The 20,273-nt window shown below is 40.8% G+C and overlaps 1 protein-coding gene and 1 pseudogene across 1 annotated transcript in view; one reads left to right on the top strand and one right to left on the bottom strand.

Moving 5' to 3' along the window:
* Window positions 1-14,900, top strand: part of EFCAB5 (EF-hand calcium binding domain 5) — a 111,661-nt gene extending 96,761 nt beyond the window's left edge. Inside the window, exons 21-23 of the mRNA XM_075994287.1 lie at window positions 1,159-1,445; window positions 1,837-1,933; window positions 14,701-14,900. Of these exons, the coding sequence (XP_075850402.1) occupies window positions 1,159-1,445; window positions 1,837-1,933; window positions 14,701-14,891 (575 nt within the window). The 3' untranslated portion in view covers window positions 14,892-14,900. The remainder of the gene's footprint in view (window positions 1-1,158; window positions 1,446-1,836; window positions 1,934-14,700) is intronic.
* On the bottom strand, window positions 10,279-10,378 carry LOC142862277 (uncharacterized; annotated as a pseudogene).
* Window positions 14,901-20,273: the final 5,373 nt, after the last annotated feature.

The following is a 20,273-nucleotide window of genomic DNA, read 5'->3' as shown; positions in this document are numbered from 1 at the left end:
GATTCATGGGTTTAATAGGTTTTGGGGAAATCACAGACAGTGCAATGAAGTATGCATTTTCTAGAATGAATTGTGGCAACATACAGATCTTTCCACGTGAAAAGAATTCCCTTATGCACTTTTAGGCTGATGAGCATTGTCTGTAAATTAAAACAAAGAGCATGGAATCACATTCTCTTGGTTAGAATCTCATAGTTTTAGAAACAGAAGAACTCATAATGGCAAGATAGAACTAGAATTTATTAAATGCCCCATCATCTATCAAGCACATTAAATATATTATTTCATTAATCCTTACCATAACCCTATGAGGTGAATGGTAATAGCCCATTGTACAGGTGAGGAAAGTAAACAACTTGCCCCAAATGACACAATTAACAAATAGTGAAGGCTGACTTGAACCCAGGTTGGGTTCTGCTATATTACACAGCATTAACTAATCAGAACATCTCATTTTATAGATAAAGAAGCTAAAGACCACAAAAGTAGAGTGGATCATCCAAAGGCCAATAGTAAGCTAGTGGCAGAGCCAACCTGGACCCCAGTTTTTATTCCACATGCACTTGGCTACTCTTAGCACAATACTGCTTGGAGAGTAAGGAGGAAAGAAGAAGGCATAGAAACCTTTGGCTACTTAAAATGAAGTGAATAGAATCAGACAAGTAACATTATATGGGATTAAGCTGGAAGACTTCTAGCCATTACATGGAGTGGGATAAGAAGAAAGAAGAAAATTCATGTCTTTTGAGTGTTCGCTATGCATAAGGCCTGAGACTAATCACTTTTACATATATTGTCTTATTTAATTCCCACAGCTCACCAGGGCATTGGGGATTAGCCCCATTCTCACGGAAGAGGGAAAGGATATTCAGAGAGACAATAGAACTTAAAAGGGGAGAGCATGTATTTAAACTAAGGTCTAACTCTAAAACTCAAGTTTTTGCCTTTTCTCAAGGCCTCTTCCTGTGAGCTTCATCAGATGTAATTCCATTTATTTCTTCTGATTTCATGGCTACAGAAACTAAGATTGTTTAAAACCATAGGATATGGTCTTCTTTTACTTGAAAAAAAAAAGTTTACTATAATATATTTGGAATCCTATGACAAAGCAATGTATTTGACTGAAGAGCAATGTGTGATGTCATTTTTTTATTCCAGAGATCGAAAGTGTAGGGGAAGTCCAGCGGGCAGGAATTATCTTCTTCCGAATCATGCTGCAGGAGCTGCAGGAAAGCCTCCAGCTGCTCAAATCTGGGGACTTTGTGACACTGTTGCTCTATGATCATAATCTTCTAGCAGAGACAACTTCTCCTCAAGACAGCAAGTACCTGGAGTTGAAAGCCAATGTAAACCTAGTGCATGACATCTTGAAGGCAGTTATCTTGTTCTTTAATCCAGATCTGGAATTCTCAAGTGAATTTGAAAATTGGGAGAAGTGTAGATTTGTAAGTTTATTTTTAAGTATTTTTAAAGTACTTAAAAATACTTTTTATTGAAAAATAACCTACACAAATTTAGCTGTATAAATCATAATTGCACAAATCATAAGTGTACAAATGCAACAATTTTCACACATTGAACACATCCATGTAACTAGCACCTGGATCAAGAAACAGAACACCCTTCACTCATACACACACACACACACACACACACACACACACACACACACACATGCCCCCCTCCAAGGGTAACTATAATCTTGACTCTAACACCATAGATTAGTTTTGCTTATCTTAAAATCTATATAAATGGAATTACGCAAATTCATGAACTGGACACTATATTTCCACTGGCTCATGATCCCATAACTTTTCTTTTGTTCTTTGTTCACAGTATGTTAACAGAAGTTTAATCGAAAATATCTGTGCCTTTGATCCAACTGCTAAGCATGTGGAAGTTAATTTACAGCTTGTTGATGAATTTATCAGAGGTAAATTTCCCTTAATTAAAGCCTAAATCTATACCAACAGCAATAAAACATAGATGCAACTAAGAGAGTTTTATTTAAGCAAAGCAAGTGGCTCATAAATTCAGTTTTTAGAAAATAGTTATGATTAGAAGCCTTCTAAAAGGAGGGACAATGCCTATAATTTATTGAATCACTCCCCAAAGTTACTGTCTATGCCATGCATATGAGAATTCAAAAGCACATCTATCTCCCCCATGTGCATTGTTCATCAAAAAAAAAAAAAAAGGCAAATAGGGGCTGCAGTGAAAATAGGAACATTAAACAAAAAGGCTGTTATAATCTTTAGCTTCAATAAAGAACTAAACAAAATAATAGACTCCTTAAAGGAGGAGAATCACTGGGAATGGAGAGCAGTGAGGTTGTCAAGCTGGAGAAGGTAATGAGCAATGTTGCCACAGAGAACAGGCCACAGAGAAAAGCCAATGTACAAATACAAGCATGCCTTCCTTCGCTGGTGCGTATTCTTCCACCAGAGGCCACAGGCTGTGTGTGTAAGTAGGCTTGTAACAAATACATTTAAAGTTTATTTTCTTCTTTGTTACTTAGGAAAAATAATCGTAAATTGGGAAGGTGACGTCTGTAGAAATTGCTTCCTAAACCTCTCCCTCTCCTCCTCCTCCCCCTCTCTGGGAAGACTCCAGAGCAAGTCAGAAGGGTCTCTGGATTTCTGTGACACACATTTTAGGCTGAGAGACTCAGAACCAGAGAGACTCCTAGGACAAGAGGAAGGAAAAGGCAACCTAGGGGAAGACAGACATGCACCTCAGGCTCTGTGGCAGTGGGAGTGTGTAGCACAGGGGCGGTGGAGCAGTGGGTGGATGGGCGCACTCGAGAGAGATCATCTGGCCGGAAGTTTGGGAATGCCAGAGAAGTGGAGAGAACACGAGCTTCACATAAAGTGAACATGAGTTGATGTGTTAGAACTAGTTATCTGAGTCACATCTAGAATTCCTACTTGGAATGGGGTTTCCACTGTGGCCTCATGGCTCCGGGCTAATTCATGGGAGCCTCTGGATTCATAGTGTTACAGGTATGACTTCTAAGGAGCTATTTTAAGGGAAACAGTAACAACAGCAACAACAAAAATGAATACATGTTTACTATATACTTTTATATACTTGTTCACTGCTCACTGAGCACTTAAAAATTTAGAAGAGATGTTTTCTATGTCAGCACTCGTGGCCCACCTAACCCTCAGACTCAGCCCCACCTGGTTGCTGCTCTTCCCTTTGGAGTGGAATTTTCCCGGTCATGAGTCCAGCATCCCCCCCTCCTCTACATGTGACTAGTTAGTCTAATTGACATTCTCCCTTAGCCCCTACTCCACTTTGGTCCCCACCAACCTTCCAGACCCTTGACCTAGAGCCAGACCCTGCTGCCGAGGTCCCTTGTGTCCTCTCAGTGGTGCTCCACTTCTTGGCCAGGACTCAGTGTCCAATTCTGTCCCTCTGTCAGATGGGAGCTGGGGACAAGGAACAGGCCCCTCCGTTCTCCACCTTGCACAGGTGTACAAGAGTTGGCTCTCAACCCTTAATAAGCCCATCCCCAGCCACAGAGGAGGCCAAGACATGTTCCCTGTGGCATTGTACCAATGCCTCAGGGGAATCTCTTTGGGATCCACCTCCAATTTGCCTATAAGAACTACCTCCTGTCTTCATATACAGCTCTTTTGTTCCAGAACACATGCAAATTTCTATTTCTCTACTTGCCCCTGCTTTAAACTATCCTAGGGGATTCCTGAGCAGCCTTGTAGGCCAAAGCTCCCCACCATTTCCTGCTTCCCAACAGTGCCCTCAGGTGGCAGGAATTCTAATTGCAGTTAGTGGAGTGGGACTTGGTCAGAAGCCAATAGCCCATAGGCTCTCCTGTCACCTCCACTAAGCCTTTAGTGTTACCACAGTCTCTGCAGCAATCAAGAAAGTTGGTAGTTTCCCCAGTTACCAACCTTCTCTCCTTGACATGCAATTATATCAGGAAATTCTAAGCTCCCTGTTTAGAGGAAGGGAGAGTTCTTTGAGGCGCCTTTCTGTTTGTGGTGGAAGGAGAAGAATCTTCTGGCAGGGCAATCTGTTGCTCAGAGTTTACCTGGACTTCTAATAGCTTTAAGTAAGGCCCCTACTTAATGACCCCCACCCAGCATGAAATGTCACCAACAATATCTGTAAGTTCTGCCTGGAATGAGGAGGGACTGCTAGACTATATAGCATAGCTCCTAAGCCACCAAGCCTTCTAAACCAATGATTTTACCAAGAGGATAGAATTAGGGCTGGTAATGTGCCCACACTTTCTTAGGGCTTCTGCTGCCAACTCTCACCCTACTGTATCCTAGTCCAAGAAAGTGGTATTTTGTATTCTGGTGGAGCTCTAAGCAGCTGTGTCCTGCCTCCTCTATGGAGGAACATTGTGCAGCTTTGTTCAGCAGGCCTGGTTTCCTAAGACTGCGCCATTGTGTGTGAATGCTGCTGACATACTTCTCTATGGAGGACCCTGTGACTCCAGTGACCACTCCCAGACAGCTGTGAACACAGTAGCACATCAATAGCCTGCTACCCTCTGTCACTCTGCCTAAGATACTCCTAGTAGTTGGTCTCTTCCACCTGGAGACCCGTGACTTTACCACCTTCTCAAGGATCTGTTCTCTCCACTCCACTCTCGACCTCTGCTCCCAGCCTCACCTGGTCTTTCTATAAGGTACCTCATACCTGCCTCATGTCCTCCTCCCAGGAGGTTTGGACAGATGTTGCCTGCTGGGAAGTGTTCTCGGACCTAGAGGCAAGAAGAGCTGTCCCCCCACTGCAAGTAGGACCAGAATCACTTTGATGTCTAGAAACTGTGTTTCTGCCAAGTGGCCATACCTCCTTCCCTAAATCCAAGTGTCTACAAGTCCACAGACACTGCTTTTGGCAGGAGTGCCCCAGGCCCTCCGCTTCTCCTATGGGAGTCCCAGAGCTCCTCCTCTGCCAAAGCAGCCAGAGCCTCAGTGTTATCTCACCATCCATAAAGAAACCCACCAGCTTCCTCAATAAAATGGCATCATGATCCTTCAAGGGTGACAATGTATAGAGATGCTTTGCCATCAGGGGAAAGACTGCCAGATTCATAGCCCTGATTAATTCTTATCTTCAAGATTCATTCTTCCCTGGGAGATCTTTCCCTAATTGCTACTGCCACTACCATGGTGGCTCTAGCAGGTGCTGTTCTCCATCCTCCAATGTGGTTATATTATAAGTTGCGGTTAGATCAAAATGCAATTTTATATGATTTTGCCTATGCAAACATTATATGCAGCTGAGCATTGTAGCATATTTTGAGTCCTCATTTTTTACTTTTTGTTTTTCCTACAGTAAATAATTCCCTTTTATTTGAAAATTTCTGGGCCAGGCGTGGTGGCTCATGCCTATAATCCCAGCACTTTGGGAGGCTGAGGTGGGAGGATTGCTTGAGCCCAGGAGCTCAAAACCACCCTGAGTAGCATAGCAAGACCCCCATCTCTATGAAAAACTTTAAAAAATAAAATAAAAATTCTTCATTTTCTTTTTAATTCTTGACAATTCCCACCCCCTCCATTTGTCTCTCCATATAATTTCCCATAGGGACAGTTCTATCAGGTAATTTATTAGTTCCAATTGATTGTTTTTTCAAAGCCATCCCTTCTAGAGATCTCAATTCTTTTTCTATCCAAAGTCTTCCCCATCCCCAGATCTGCTACCCAACTGTCTTCCTGAGATTCATTTTGCCACTATCATGGGAATTTACCTTGCCATTCTCTTGGTTCATTCTTGGTCTATTTCCTATTCCCTACTGTAGTGTATCTCCAGTAGTTTTCTGAAATAGAGTACATGAATGGTAAATTTTTTGAGACCTTTCATGTCTGCAAATGTTTTTATTCAACACTCATATTTGACTTATACTTTACCAGGGAATACAATTTCAAAGACATTGCTCCATTGTCTTTCTTTTCAAACTGAAATATAGTTTATATACCATAAATTTTACCTTTTTTTTTTTTTTTTGAGACAGAGTCTCACTCTGTTGCCCACGCTAGAGTGCCATGGCGTCAGCTTAGCTCACAGCAACCTCAAACTCCTGGGCTAAGGCGATCCTCCTGCCTCAGCCTCCCAAGTAGCTGGGACTACAGGCATGCGCCACCAGGCCTGACTTGTTTTTTCTCTATGTTTTAAGTTGTCCAGATAATTTCTTTCTATTTTTTTTTTAGTAGAGGTGAACTCTTGTTCAGGCTGGTCTCAAACTCCTGAGCTCAAACGATCTGCCCACCTCGGCCTCCCAGAGTTCTAGGATTACAGGCGTGAGCCACTGCACCCGGCCAATTTTACCATTTTAAACTATATTATTCTGTGCTTTTGAATATATACCCCAGGTTGGGCAATCATCATCACTATCTAATTTTAGAACATTTTCATCACCCCAAAAAGAAACTTTGTACCCATTAGTTGTCACTCCCCCTTCCCCTTCCTTTATCCCCTGGCGCCCACTAATCTACTTTCTGTCTCTATAGATTTACCTATTCTAGACATTTCATTTAAATGGAATCATACAATAGGTGGCCTTTTGTGTCTGGCTTCTTTCACTTAGCACAATATTTTCAAAGTTCATATATGTTCTAGCTTTTATCAGTACTTTTTATGGCTGACTAATATTCTATTATATGGACATACCACTTTCTGTTTATTCTTGATCAGTCAATGCACCTATGGGTTATTTCCACTTTTTGTCTATTGTGTTTATACCTCAATGAACATTTTCTTACAAGTTTTTGTGTGAACATATGTTTTCAAGTCTCTTGGGTATATACTTTAGGAGTGGGGTTGCTGGGTCATCTGGTAAGTCTGCATTTAACTTTTTGTGGAAATGGCTCTGTTGTCATCTAAACTTCCAAGATTGCTGTTGAGAAGTCCAAAGCCTTTCTGATTTCTGATTCTGTACATGTGACCTTTTTGGTTTTGTTTGGTTTTTTTCTCCAGAAGCTGTGGAATCATCCCTTTATCCTTGAGGTTGTGAAATTTCATAATGATATGCTTTGATATGAGTCTATTTTCACCCATTGATCTGGGTACTCACTGAGCTTTTTCAATTGTGAAATTTCATATCCTTAAGTACTTGATGATTTCTTCCATGGCATCACAGTTGCTACTTATGGCTGTGCAGTTTGTGCTCTGCACAAAGGTGCCCTGCTAAGGAGGTTGGTGGAAGCCGAAATGTATCCCAGATTCCATTCACTAAACCGTGTGTCTTAGCTTGAAGTTACATCTTCTTGGAGAAGGAGCATATTTTGCTTCATACATCTTTTTCTGCTTGCCAGTCTGTGTGCCCACAGAGTACATTCACCCACAAGTAGGTGCCTTTTACTAATTTACACAAAGGTGACATATAAGGTTGGTGGTGGCCCTTTTTCTGTGTTCCCTCTTTGGAGCTCCTATTATTTAGACATTGGATCTCCTTTAGATTCAGTCTTTCATGTCCTTATATTTTCTCTCCTATTTTCCATTTTTTCTTCACTTTCTGAGAAATTCTCCCAAACATGTTTTTGAATCCTATTGCTTTTTTGTTTCTGCATGTTTTAATTTCTAAGAGCTTTTATTACTGATGTTCTCTAATTTTGCTTTCTTTATAGCATTTTTTGTTCATGTATCATCTTACCTCTCTGAGTGTGTTAATGATAATTATTTTTTGAAGTTTTCTTCTCCCTATTGTTTCTCCTTTTTATTCCTGTTTTAGTGTTTTGGTTTCTGTGTCTCATGTTAAAGGTTTTCCTCATGGCCATGCACAGTGCTCACACCTGTAATCCCAGCACTGTGGGAGGCCAAGGTGGCAGCATCACTTGAGTCCAGGAGTTCAAGGCTGTAGTGATGATGGTGCCACTACCCTGCAGGCTGAGTGACAGAATGAGACCCTGTCTCTAAAAAAATAAAATTTAAAATTAAAAAAAAGAAAAGAAGAAAAATTATAGAAAAGAAGAGATTTTTCTCAGACATTTGCTAACCTAGGGTTGTTTATATTTAAGGAGGGTGTGGGCAGGCATGTACTCACGCCTGTAATCTAAGTGCTTTGGAGGCCGAGAAGGGAAGATTGCTGGAGGTCAGAAGTTCAAGATTAGCCTGGACAACATAGTGAGATCTCGTCTCTACAAAAAAATTTTGAAAAATTACCTGGGCATGATGGCGTGCACCTGTAGTCCCAGCTACTGGGGAAGCTAAGGTGAAAGGATCACTTGAGCCCAGAAGTTTGAGGTTACAGTGAGCTATGATTGCACCACTGCACTCCAGCCTGGGTGACAGAGTAATACCTTGTCTCTAAATAAAATAAATAAATAAATAAAATTTAAATTTTAAAAAGTGAGATTTAAGCAAAGACTTGAAGGAAGCAAGAGAATCATCCGTATAGATAACTTCAGAAAGAGTATTCCAGGCAGATATAACAGTTAATGCAAAGATCCTAAGGCAGTAACAACCATTGCATTCAAATAGCAACAAGGAGGTCACTGTGTCAGGGACAGAGTGAGAGAGGAGGAGATAAGTAGGAGATGAGTTCAGGAGGTAATGGGGGACAGGATTAATGAGGGCCTCGAAGGCGATCATATTGTCTTGGCTTTTACTCTAAATGAGATGTGAAGCCATTGCAAGGTTCTAAGCAGAGGAATGACATGACCTGACTTGTGATTTAAAAGACTCATTCTGCTGCTGTGATGAGAAGACACCTTGGGGGTCAAGAGGAGGAGATGCAGAGAGACCAATTAGAGGAGATACTGCAGGAATCCAGATGACAGGTGAGGGCGGCACTAGTGGAAATGGTGAACAGTGGTCATATTACATATATTTGAGAGGTATAACCAAAATATATCATGACAGTTCAGGTGTGGAATGTGAAACAGAGGAGCCAAGGTTGACTGCATAGTTTGGAAGAATAGAGTTGCCATCAGCTGAGATTGAGAACACTGCAGCTGGAGCAGGCTTTGGTGAGGATAGATGAAGTGTTCAGATTTTGACATGCTGAGGTTGAGATGTCTATTAGATATCCAAGCAGAGATGTGACTATGTAAATAAATCTGGAGTTTTGGAGAAAAGTTTAGGCTGGACATATAAAATTGAGATGGATTTGTGAATAAATGATTTGCAAAGGAAGGTGGGGAGGCAGAGTAGACAATTCTGAATGCTTTGCTTTAAAGGGGAGCAAATAAATGGTGCAGTAAATGGAGAGGGAAATGGGGCCAAAGAAGTGTTGTTTTTAAGATGGGAGAGGTAATGGCAGGTTTGATTCTGATGGGAATTATCCTGTGGAAAGCAAGAAGCTGATGATGTGGAGATAGAGAATTCCTGAAGCAATGTCCTCAAGCACACGAGAGGATGGGATGTTGTTGGAGTAACTACATATCCTATTTACCTTGGGATGAACACAGGTTTTGCTTTTTTGTCCTGGTGACCTGTCTGGTTAGTGTCCTCTTTCTCTCTCAAGTGTACCAGTATGGACAGCAAGTTTACTTGAGTACCCTGGATCTAGTGCACCAACAGAGAAATTGGCTTAAGATAGCAGAAGGACAGAATACATGGGTGCAGATGCAAGTAAGTGGGCGGATGGGCTGGTGGGAGTCTATGGAAGTTGTCTTCTGATTGCCTTAATTTTTACAGTGAAGTTGAAAGCAGGGTCATTAGCTGGAATGAGGATGGGAGAGCAGGTTGTCAGCGCTTTGAAGAGATAGGAGTAGGAATGACATATTGGTATTTCTCTTTTCCTGATTTCCGCATCCTTAGGATTTATGTCTTCTTTAATTCCTTTACATTAGTCTTAGTAGGATTTTAGATTGCAGCAAAATCGAATGCATGTTAATTATCACGAAAAGTACTACCCATTCCATGTCTTTCACACGTTAACTTAGTGGTCTCCAAAGTAGAGTATAAGCACCCCAGAAGGCTTAAAAAACTGTTCTTTGGGGTGCAAGAAAAATACCAAAGGACTTTTATTTATAATAGTTTTAACTCACCCTTGTCTAATTTCTATTTTTGTTTTAAAATGTTTTAAAATAAATAATTTATAAATAAATGTACAGGTATTGGGTCACATACTCAACATTTATTACTGATAGAGGTCCATGATCAAAAGTGCTTACAGGCCACTTCATTAAACTACTAGTTTTTGTAAAGATAAATTACATTGATTTCAATTCACACATGATTTGATTTATAGCTGCATCATCACTACACATGATATTGTAAAGAAATTATGCTTGCAAAAGGAATGAAACTAATGTACCTGTAAGGACTCGCCATGCATCCTGGAACAAACCTCCACCCAAACTTTTTTTGTGTGTGTGTGTGTCATCCTTGCACGAGGACCATGCTAATCGTCTCTGTATTGTTCCAATTTTGGTATATGTGCTGCCAAAGCGAGCACTTTCCACCCAAATTTTGATAACTCAAAAAAATGTGTTTTTACTTCCCCATTTAACACTGATTCTTTCCTGATAAGCCTGGTAGGCACTACTCTACAGCACCTTTGGGACCACATTAAATTAACAATGAGATATTATTGTAAGTGCCCAACTGCCATAGCAAGTATGAGTTCTCCTGCCTACATAAAAACGCATAGGAATTTGCATACACATCCCCTTTTAAGTATGCATTGTTTCATGGACCTTCAGTTCATTGTGTGTGGCAATGATGTTAAGGAATGACTTGGGGATCTGTGAAGCAATTAAAATAAGAACTAAACTAAGAGAACTAATGATGAAGGACAGGAGCATTCAGGAAATGCTGCTGATCTTGGGTTGGTTGTTAGTTGAAAGGAGCAGTTACACTTTAGCTTTTGTACTTGAAACTTAAGTATTTCATTCTTTTTGCTTTGCCCATTTTTACTAACTGTTTGTAATTCCTAAAAAGATTCAACTTAATCCAGTGTTAAAGCGGGGATCTATAAATGGAGTTTTAATTTAGAGATATTCTATTATAGCCCAATGTTTCCAGCATAATGAGTTCCCTATATAATTAAAAGTTTGATTAAACTAGAACCTACAAAAATACCATAATAAATGTTTCTGCATCAAAAATTGAGACTTGTGAATGTTTTCCACATTTTATGTGCCTTTCCTATCTCTTATATTACTTTTTGTTGTAGTTGTTCCTTTAAAACAAGAGGAAATCATATCTGGATCCCAAAGATTAAAGATTGACCTGGTAATCTTTATAGCTTAAATGTATTCAAATAATTTACTATAAACTTTACCAAGGCAAAGCAAAAAAGAAAAAAAGCAAAGTTTCTATGGTTATAAAAGAAATAAAAGTAGTACATCTGCATGAAAAAATAGTACTAAGTCTGTGAGAACGTGGTCCTCTGTCTGCCAAGAGGCAACGATTTGGCATCTACGTGCCACAAGAGGGCAGTAGCGCTCAGCCGTTAATGGGGAACCCGACAGAGCACCCGAGGCTTCACGTTAGAGCCTGTTGTTAATGCATCAGTCTCTGCAAGGGACGGGGAAACAGGAACCACCGCCCAGACAGTTCGTGCGGAGCTTCAGTCCCTGGTAACAATGAGACAGGATATAAGCAACAGGGTCTTATGAAAGAGAGTGACCTCGCTCCCCATCCTGGTGTCCTTGAATCACCATGGAGATGCTGACCGGCTTAATAAAGGCAGCAGATAGGGGTCTGTTCATTTGGATGTTCAGATAAGAACACTGGAACAGAGGGCTCTTCAATGGGGAACCGGGAAAGGCAGAATAAAAGCTGTGGGGAGCGGCAGAGCTAGCTGTTTTGTCTCAGAAAATTAGGACTGGTTTTAGGAGCGTCTTAGGGTGAATTTTATTTTATTGAAATTAGATTCATAATATTGGGACATTAAGATAATCAAAGTAATCTTTGGAGGCCGGGCGCGGTGGCTCAAGCCTGTAATCCTAGCACTCTGGGAGGCCGAGGCGGGCGGATTGCTCGAGGTCAGGAGTTCGAAACCAGCCTGAGCAAGAGCGAGACCCCGTCTCTACTATAAATAGAAAGAAATTAATTGGCCAACTAATATATACAAAAAATTAGCCGGGCATGGTGGCGAATGCCTGTAGTCCCAGCTACTCGGGAGGCTGAGGCAGTAGGATCGCTGAGCCCAGGAGTTTGAGGTTGCTGTGAGCTAGGCTGACGCCACGGCACTCACTCTAGCCTGGACAACAAAGCGAGACTCTGTCTCAAAAAAAAAAAAAAAAAAAAAAAAAAAGTAATCTTTGGAGTTTTGTAGCATTATCTTGTAAAGTTTACAGGAAGCTAATTAGTAGAAAGAAGGATCAATTTATAAATGCATCCTCAGTATTTTCAGTATGTATATTGATTGGTTTAGTATTACCCATAAAATGAGACGAATCAGGTATTTTTAATGTGCTCTCATGGCTAGCATCTGTTTCATTTTGTTTTGTTTTTAAAAGCAGATATTTCATTATGAAAGTAACTATAATGTAGTTACCAAGTACCAACCACCAACCATGTAACAAGGGTTTTAGGCATATTATTTTATTTTATTTTTGTTTTGTTTTTTAATTTTTAAATTTTAAGTTATTGTAGGTACATAATAGTTGTATATCTTTACAGGGCACATATGATGTTTTGATGGTTTTGTTTTTATTCATAATTGTCACTAATGTTTCTGAGCTATAATCTGGAAAGACTTCTTTAGTATTTGAAAAACCTAATTCAGTTATTCCTTAATTTAATGTTTCACTTCAACATTTATGGAACACTTACAATCGAGTAAGAAAAAACAGTGCCTCTGTGTGTGTGTGTGTGTGTGTGTGTGTGTGTGTGTGTTTTAAGACAGAGAATTTTAGAATAATTGTTTCTATATGTTTTAAAGTCAACTTCAAAGAAAAATTGAGACTTGTGAATGTTTTCCACATTTTATGTGCCTTTCCTATCTCTTATATTACTTTTTGTTGTAGTTGTTCCTTCAAAACAAGAGGAAATCTCCACACGAGTAGAGTTTATAAAAAAAAAAAAAAAAAAAAAACAAGAGGAAATCATATCAGGATCCCAAAGTTAAAAAAAAAAAAAAACTATAGGAAAGCTAAACCTAATTCAGGAAACCTTGTTCCTTTGTGTTGATAAAAGACAGGAAAATAAGTGCTCGCTTTGGCATCACATGTACTAAAATTGGAACAATACAGAGAAAATTAGCATGGAAATACATTTTTAATATTAAAAAAAGGCAGGGAAATAAAATATGTTCTGTTTTGTAATTCTAATAGATTATTGTCATTACTGTTAATAAGCTATTAGAAGATATGATATTTAAAAGTTCTTAATTATAACACAATGGTTTATTCAGCTCAAATCAGCAAACATTTATTAGGTTAAGCACTGAGTTAGACACTAAGAATAACCAAAACAAATAAAACATAGACCTGGGGGTGGGAGGCCTCTGAAAGGAAGATAATTAAGGTAATTTTTGAGCAACTACTCTGTGACAGATGTTTGTATATTATTAATCCTTATAACAATTCTGTTTTATGGAAGAAGAAACTGAGACTCAGAACATTTAAATGACCTACTCAAGATCACAAAGCTAGTTGGGGTAGAGCCAAAGTTAGGACCCAGACCCATTCAACTCTCAAGTATATATATACTCCTTCCATTGGACCATTCTATCAGAATATTAATCATTGACTCCTGGGAAAAAGTAACTTTTATGAATGACAGTTTAACAGTTTTCAATTTAACAAACTTACACACATAACAGTGTGTAGAGACTATATATTTTTAAATAATTTTAAATTAGGAAATATTTCAAACATGGAATAATACCTTTGTAGTCATTACGGAACTGTATTCTATAATATATCCAACCTTAACGTTATGCCATGTTTGAGTCAAACTTTTTTTACAGAAATAAAACATTGAAGAATAGTTGAGGCTTTCTACCCCTCCACAATCCCAGTTTCTTTTATTCCTCCCTGGAGATAATGCTATCATGAATTTGGTATTTACCAGTTTCATACATGACTACTTTTCTTACTATATGCTTATGAATCCATAAATAACATAATATTACTTTTCAGGTTTTTAGACTTTTTTAGTAGTACTCAAAAGTATATATTATTCTACAACTTACTTTTTGTGCTCATATGTTTTTAAGGTTTATCCATAGTGATATATCTCTGTTATTCTTTGTTAACTGCTGCATAGTATTCCATTATATGAACATACCAAAACTTATCTATCCATATTCCTATAATTACATATTTAAACAAGCTTCAAATATGATTTTGACTCAAAACATATTTAATGAACTATAATCATAATATTGGAACTTATAATTTTAATAATAAAGGTACATTAATATTAGTTTTTTTATTTTATTTTATTTATTTGTAAGACAGAGTGTCACTCTGTTGCCTGGGCTAGAGTGCCATGGCATCAGCCTAGCTCACAGCAACCTCAAACTCCTGGGCTCAAGCGATCCTGCTGCCTCAGCCTCCCAAGTAGCTGGAACTACAGGCATGTACCACCATGCTCGGCTAATTTTTTCTCTATATTTTTTTAGTTGTCCATATAATTTCTTTCTAATTTTAGTAGAGACGGGGTCTTGCTCTTGCTCAGGCTGGCCTCCTACTCCTGAGCTCAAACGGTCTGCCTGCCTTGGCCTCCCAGAGTGCTAGGATTACAGGCGTGAGCCACTGCGCCGGGCCCTGATGTAGTTTAATAATAGAACTATCACTCTAACTTTTTTTTTCCTTGATACAGATCATTCCCGAATGGAAGTATGGAAATTTGGTAATAATATCATTGAATACCTATACCACTGGCTACACATCTGTTCAGCTCTCATGAAGATAAACAAAAATGTAAATACTGCTATTACACCTCCGCTACCCTCCAAAACTGACAGCTGTATGTATGTAAAAATGCCAGGGGAAAATTTGCAAGGGAAATGATAATGGAGTTGGTACTATATTTAGGATATTGGTCATGTTCAGTTTTGTTTGTTAACTACAAAATATTTTCATTTGGAAAGGAGTGTTTTAAAACACATATTCTGCTCCTAGACATTTACCTCAGCACCTAAAACCAAAAGTGCTACCTAAGGAAAAATTTTATCTAAAAAATATCCACCTAAGGTAGCCATAGCTAAATATATTAAAGTATGTCATAGAATATATTTGAAAATATCCTTTTAGTTTGAGCTTTGTATCTGTAGTGGGACTGCTATGGTTGATTAGTTATTTTTCATCACTTTGAACTCTCAAAGTGAAAATGCAGTTTTTACACCAAAAGAATACCAGATAATAAAGATTTTAAGAAATAGACTGAGAATTGTTTTTCTAAGTTTTCAAAGACTTATCTGAACACCGCCCCCTCCCTCTCCCTGTTTCCACCTCCTTGCCTTAACAACTTAAAGTCACTTTAATGAACAAAAGTTTTTGTGGGAAAATGTTTGTGGCTCATGGAAAAAGGAAAACACCATTTATAAAAAATAAATAAATAAATAAAAACTCTCGAGTTCAAGAACTACAAAAAGAATTTATATTTGTTTAAAGCTTGTTATTGTAACAAACTTGACTGTTCTGTTGTGAGATTTCATCTTTGCAATAAGATATCTGATGACAGAGTCCATTTTTAATAAAATTTTGGGAAATTAAACTTTATTAGTTTGACAAAATGTGATGTGTTCCAAACATAATTTGAGACTGGAGGTCCCTTTTTAACCTTTTCTGATAAGATGGCAGTGTTATTACCAGTCCTCATCTCTTGGATGATCGCATGATCCGTTTTAACCTATAAGCCTATTTCACATTTGGAGGAGGGCTTTTTAGGGCATTTGCAGCGACATTTCTAGGAACAATGTTCTTGAAGATATTAAACTGATAGTCACATATCCTGATGGCTTCAGAACAAGCTTATGGAGCTCACTGTAAATACAAATGGCATTTTAGGCAACAAGGAAGGGAAGATTTTGCAGAATGCTATGTTTTAACCACTATCATGGGCATTAAGTTAACTAAATGTCTTCTAGCTTAAAGATAACAAATATACATTTGTATGGGACTTTAACTTGTTTGAAGTATCTTCACAGACTAGCTTCTTTGAGCCTCCCAATAATCTATTAAGGAGGTAGTCCTGCCGGGCGCGGTGGCTCACGCCTGTAATCCTAGCTCTTGGGAGGCCGAGGCGGGCGGATTGCTCAAGGTCAGGAGTTCCAAACCAGCCTGAGCAAGAGCAAGACCCAGTGTCTACTATAAATAGAAAGAAATTAATATAGAAAAAATTAGCTGAGCATGGGACTACAGCGCATGCCTGTAGTTCCAGCTACTCGGGAGGCTGAGGCAGCAGCATCGCTTGAGCCCAGGGGTTTGAGGTTGCTGTGAGCTAGGCTGATGCCACAGCACTCACTCTAGCCTAGGCAACAAAGCGAGACTCTGTCTCAAAAAAAAAAAAAAAAAAAAGGTAAATGGGCAAACTGATGAGCAAGAAGATAGTAGTAACAATAGTCCTCCAAGCAAGGCAGAGTCAAGAGGTGTTTTAGTTCCATGGGAACATCTTAACATTATGTTCTTAAGTTGTTTTTCAGCAACCGTCACAAGATAGAAAATGCAAATAGGCCAGGTGACGTGACTCACACCTGTAATCCCAGCACTCTGGGAGGCCGAGGAGGCAGGAGGATTGCTTGAGGTCAGGAGTTTGAGAACAGCCTGAGCAAGAGCAGGAGATCCCCATCTCTACCAAAAATAGAAGTCTCTAGCAAAAATACAAAAAAACAGCCGGTCATGGTGATGGGTGCCTGCAGTCCCAGCTACTTGGGAGGCTGAGGCAGGAGGATTGCTTGAGCCCAGGAGTTTGAGTTTGCTGTGAGCTAGGCTGATGCAATAGCACAATAGCCTGGGCAACAGACTCTGTCTCAAAAAAAAAAAAAAATACAAATAAGGGGAAACTGAGGCTTGAACTCTGATGGCCATTCTTTAGTCTAAATTTTCTCTCTGAGGGGCCTGGAGAAAGTCACACCCACCTTAACATTCCTGTCCAAGACAAGACCTTGCTTCCTTAACCAATTGCTATTCAAAGAATCTCTGAATCCACCTATCTCCCCTATATCCCCTCTTCAATATATCCCGCCTTTTCAGACCAAACCAATGTATAACCTCCATGTATTGATCTACAATTTTGCCTGCAACTTTATATCTCTGCCTTTAAAAAACACTTGCTTGTAAGCCATAGGGGAGTTTGGGTCTTAAGGGTTAGCTGCCCATTCTCCTAGCATGGCATCATGCAATAAAAATGCCTCTATTTTCCACTGCAATTCTTGGCGTCAGTGTCTGGCTCTGCTGTTTGGGGTGAGCAGATCCCAGTTTGGTTTAGTAACATTTTCTGATTATAAATTAAACTCACTGCTTGGTGGTGGGGGCATTCTGAATCATCTTTGGTCCAGAATGCTGCCCAGTTCCAGAAAATTTTTCTTGCTCAACAAAACTTTCTTAAATTTAAAAGTAAATAACAAAATAAATAAACATCACCCATTTCTCTGTCCTTGAGCGTAGTAATTACCCTCAATAGGTGTTCCATCACCTAGTGATTAACCACATTTAAACTCTCTCTCCATCTACTACCTGAGCTTAGACTGCTCACAAACCTCAAGTGACAAAGCACCTCTACATGACCATATTTTGTACCATGTGACTGACTCTCCAGCCATAGCTGTTTGAATTGGGGTTGACTTCTCATCAAAGTGAGGCCAATTTGTGAAATGGTGTAATATAAAAAGTACCCAAACCATGGACAAAACAAACTGGGAAACAGCAACAGGAGCAGTGTCTAAAAGGATATTAAGTGTTTATGTTAGGTAGATAGTGAGGGATTTCAGGTCTCCTAGGGATGAAAGTGGGTGCTGTTGCCTTGCTATAATTGCCCCATTTGGGAGGAAGGACAAGGGTGGACATCAGGCCCCCATCTTGGTCCTGTTTCACCCTACTCCTCTCCCAAGTGACTGCCATACCTGGGGGAGGAGGGAACACCCTATGAATCGACCAATCATAACTTAGCACACCAGCTGCAAAAGAATGCAGAGGACTCTCCAGCCCACAGGCCAAGCAGCATAGGTAACATAGAGTTCGGAAACTGAACTAAAACAACCCCCACATAGTTAAGACTCAAGTCATGGCCGGGCGAGGTGGCTCACGCCTGTAATCCTAGCATTCTGGGAGGCCGAGGCGGGCGGATTGCTAGAGTTCAGGAGTTCAAAACCAGCCTGAGCAAGAATGAGACCTCGTCTCTACTATAAATAGAAAGAAATTAATTGGCCAACTAATAGATATAGAAAAAATTAGCCGGGCATGGTGGCGCATGCCTGTAGTCCCAGCTACTCGGGAGGCTGAGGCAGGGGGATTGCTTGAGCCCAGGAGTTTGAGGTTGCTGTGAGCTAGGCTGACGCCATGGCACTCACTCTAGCCTGGGCAACAAAGTGAGACTTTGTCTCAAAAAATAAAAAAGACCCAAGTCATGCAACTCCCAGCTGTCCAGTCAAAGTGGTTCCATGGTGATGTCTGAGCCACAGGGAGGTCCCGATTCAGGCATTATGAAACAAGACTGAGACCACAACAAACCATTTTTTGCACCCTCCCTTTTGCTCTCCTGTCGCGCCTGCCTCGCCAGCAAGGAAGACGCGGCAACAGGAGTTCTTCTGACCGTGCTTTAATGGGGTTCCCTTTAAACTTGCATGATGCGGAAGACCCTGAGCACAAGCTCTCACACACTTATATACTCTAAGGAAGGAGGGAAGTGATGGGGATAGGTTAAAAGCGTGCGAGGGTTATTACTGATAGGCCAAGCTAAGATCCTTCATATGCATACTTATAGAACGGGCCAGGACTTACTCTGCGCATGCGCTGAACTTGTTTACTACAGGCGGGCCACCGGAAATCGGCGCCATCTTGTAATGGCGTTGTCACCGCGCCCCACATCTCCCCCTGTTTTATTAATTTAATGAGAGCTGAGCAACCGTTCAGCACCGTCCTTCAACCGTGCGATCAAGGTTGCAGAGCCTCACTTTCACCAGCAACCACCTTACCTCGTGCAATGAGGAAAACTCGGAGGTGTGCAAAGGCTGGCTGTGGGATTGGAGACATGCCTTATCTGGTGCAATGGGAGAGATCCCTCAGAGTGCAAAGGCCATGTCTGCCAAAATACCTGGGGGTAGGAGCGCGTGCAACCCAAAACTAGGCTAACCCTTAAGCATGGTCAACCACACCTGTGTAGGCTGTCCCAGTTCAAGCGCAGCAAATGCCTGTGCCAATACCACACAGAGTATGGCCCACAGCCCGCCGCCAGCCGCAGCAAGCAGCAAGACGGCCGTGGCTGCAAGACCGAAACAGAGTCATATTTAGGCAAGCGGGTAACAATGGCAGAGGGGTGAAACGTGGCATTCTAACACAATGTATAATTGCACGTATTAGAGGAACAGTTCACATGTGTACCAGAGGGTTTTTCCGTGGATACCACCCAGATAAACGGGGGCCAAACACAGACAGGTGTAGGGGCAAAGGTCGAGTTTCGCCCTCCCGCAATCACCCTCACAGAATCTTCAAAAGAGTCGCTAAGATTCCATGCGAAACTAGCATTCCCTGCCATACCCCCAGCCACCAATGGACAGGGGGGCCAAGTCCGTGCAGCTTCCGTTAACCCCACACAAAACACAAAGTCCCCTTCAAGGAGAAGGATCTATTTCCCTAGGCGGGGGAAAACTGATGCGTCATGTGTCACAGGCAACGGCAGGGGAAGCACTGACAGGATCCCCCAGCGTGGCTCCACTGCCATCCTCGCGATCATCCATACTGCATCCATACTGTCGTCAGGAGGAGTAGCCACTGGGTCCCCATGCTGCTCTGGAGGCTGCTGCACCGTTCTAGTCAGCCGCGTGGGCACCCAGATGGGATTGTCCTGGTCCTGTGGAAAAATACAAATAGCTCCCCTGGATCTCATTAACACTGGATCCGGGCCTTTCCATAGATTAGACAACACATCTTTCCACTTCACTAATTCTTTCTGTGGCGGAGCAGGCGTGACATGCCTGTCTGCTGCCGAACGTCCTTTGACATCTAAATTTAAAAAATTTAAAGTAAAGAGAGCAAAGGAAAGGCGTCCTTTGGGTGATAGCCCTAGCTGTAGGGCATCTCCCCCTTTTTGTTTTTGTAAGTACATTTTGAGCGTGCCGTGAGCACGTTCCACGATGCCTTGTGCTTGAGGGTTGTAGGGAAGACCGGTACGGTGCTCCACACCCAAGCGAGTGCAAAACTGCTGAAAAGATTTTGAGGTATAAGCTGGGCCAT

This window comes from Microcebus murinus, chromosome 18 (assembly GCF_040939455.1).
Source record: "Microcebus murinus isolate Inina chromosome 18, M.murinus_Inina_mat1.0, whole genome shotgun sequence".
NCBI classification, from domain to species: Eukaryota; Metazoa; Chordata; class Mammalia; order Primates; family Cheirogaleidae; genus Microcebus; species Microcebus murinus.
The sequence above is the reverse complement of the archived record's forward strand: the minus strand, read 5'-3'. Positions and strand labels throughout refer to the sequence as shown.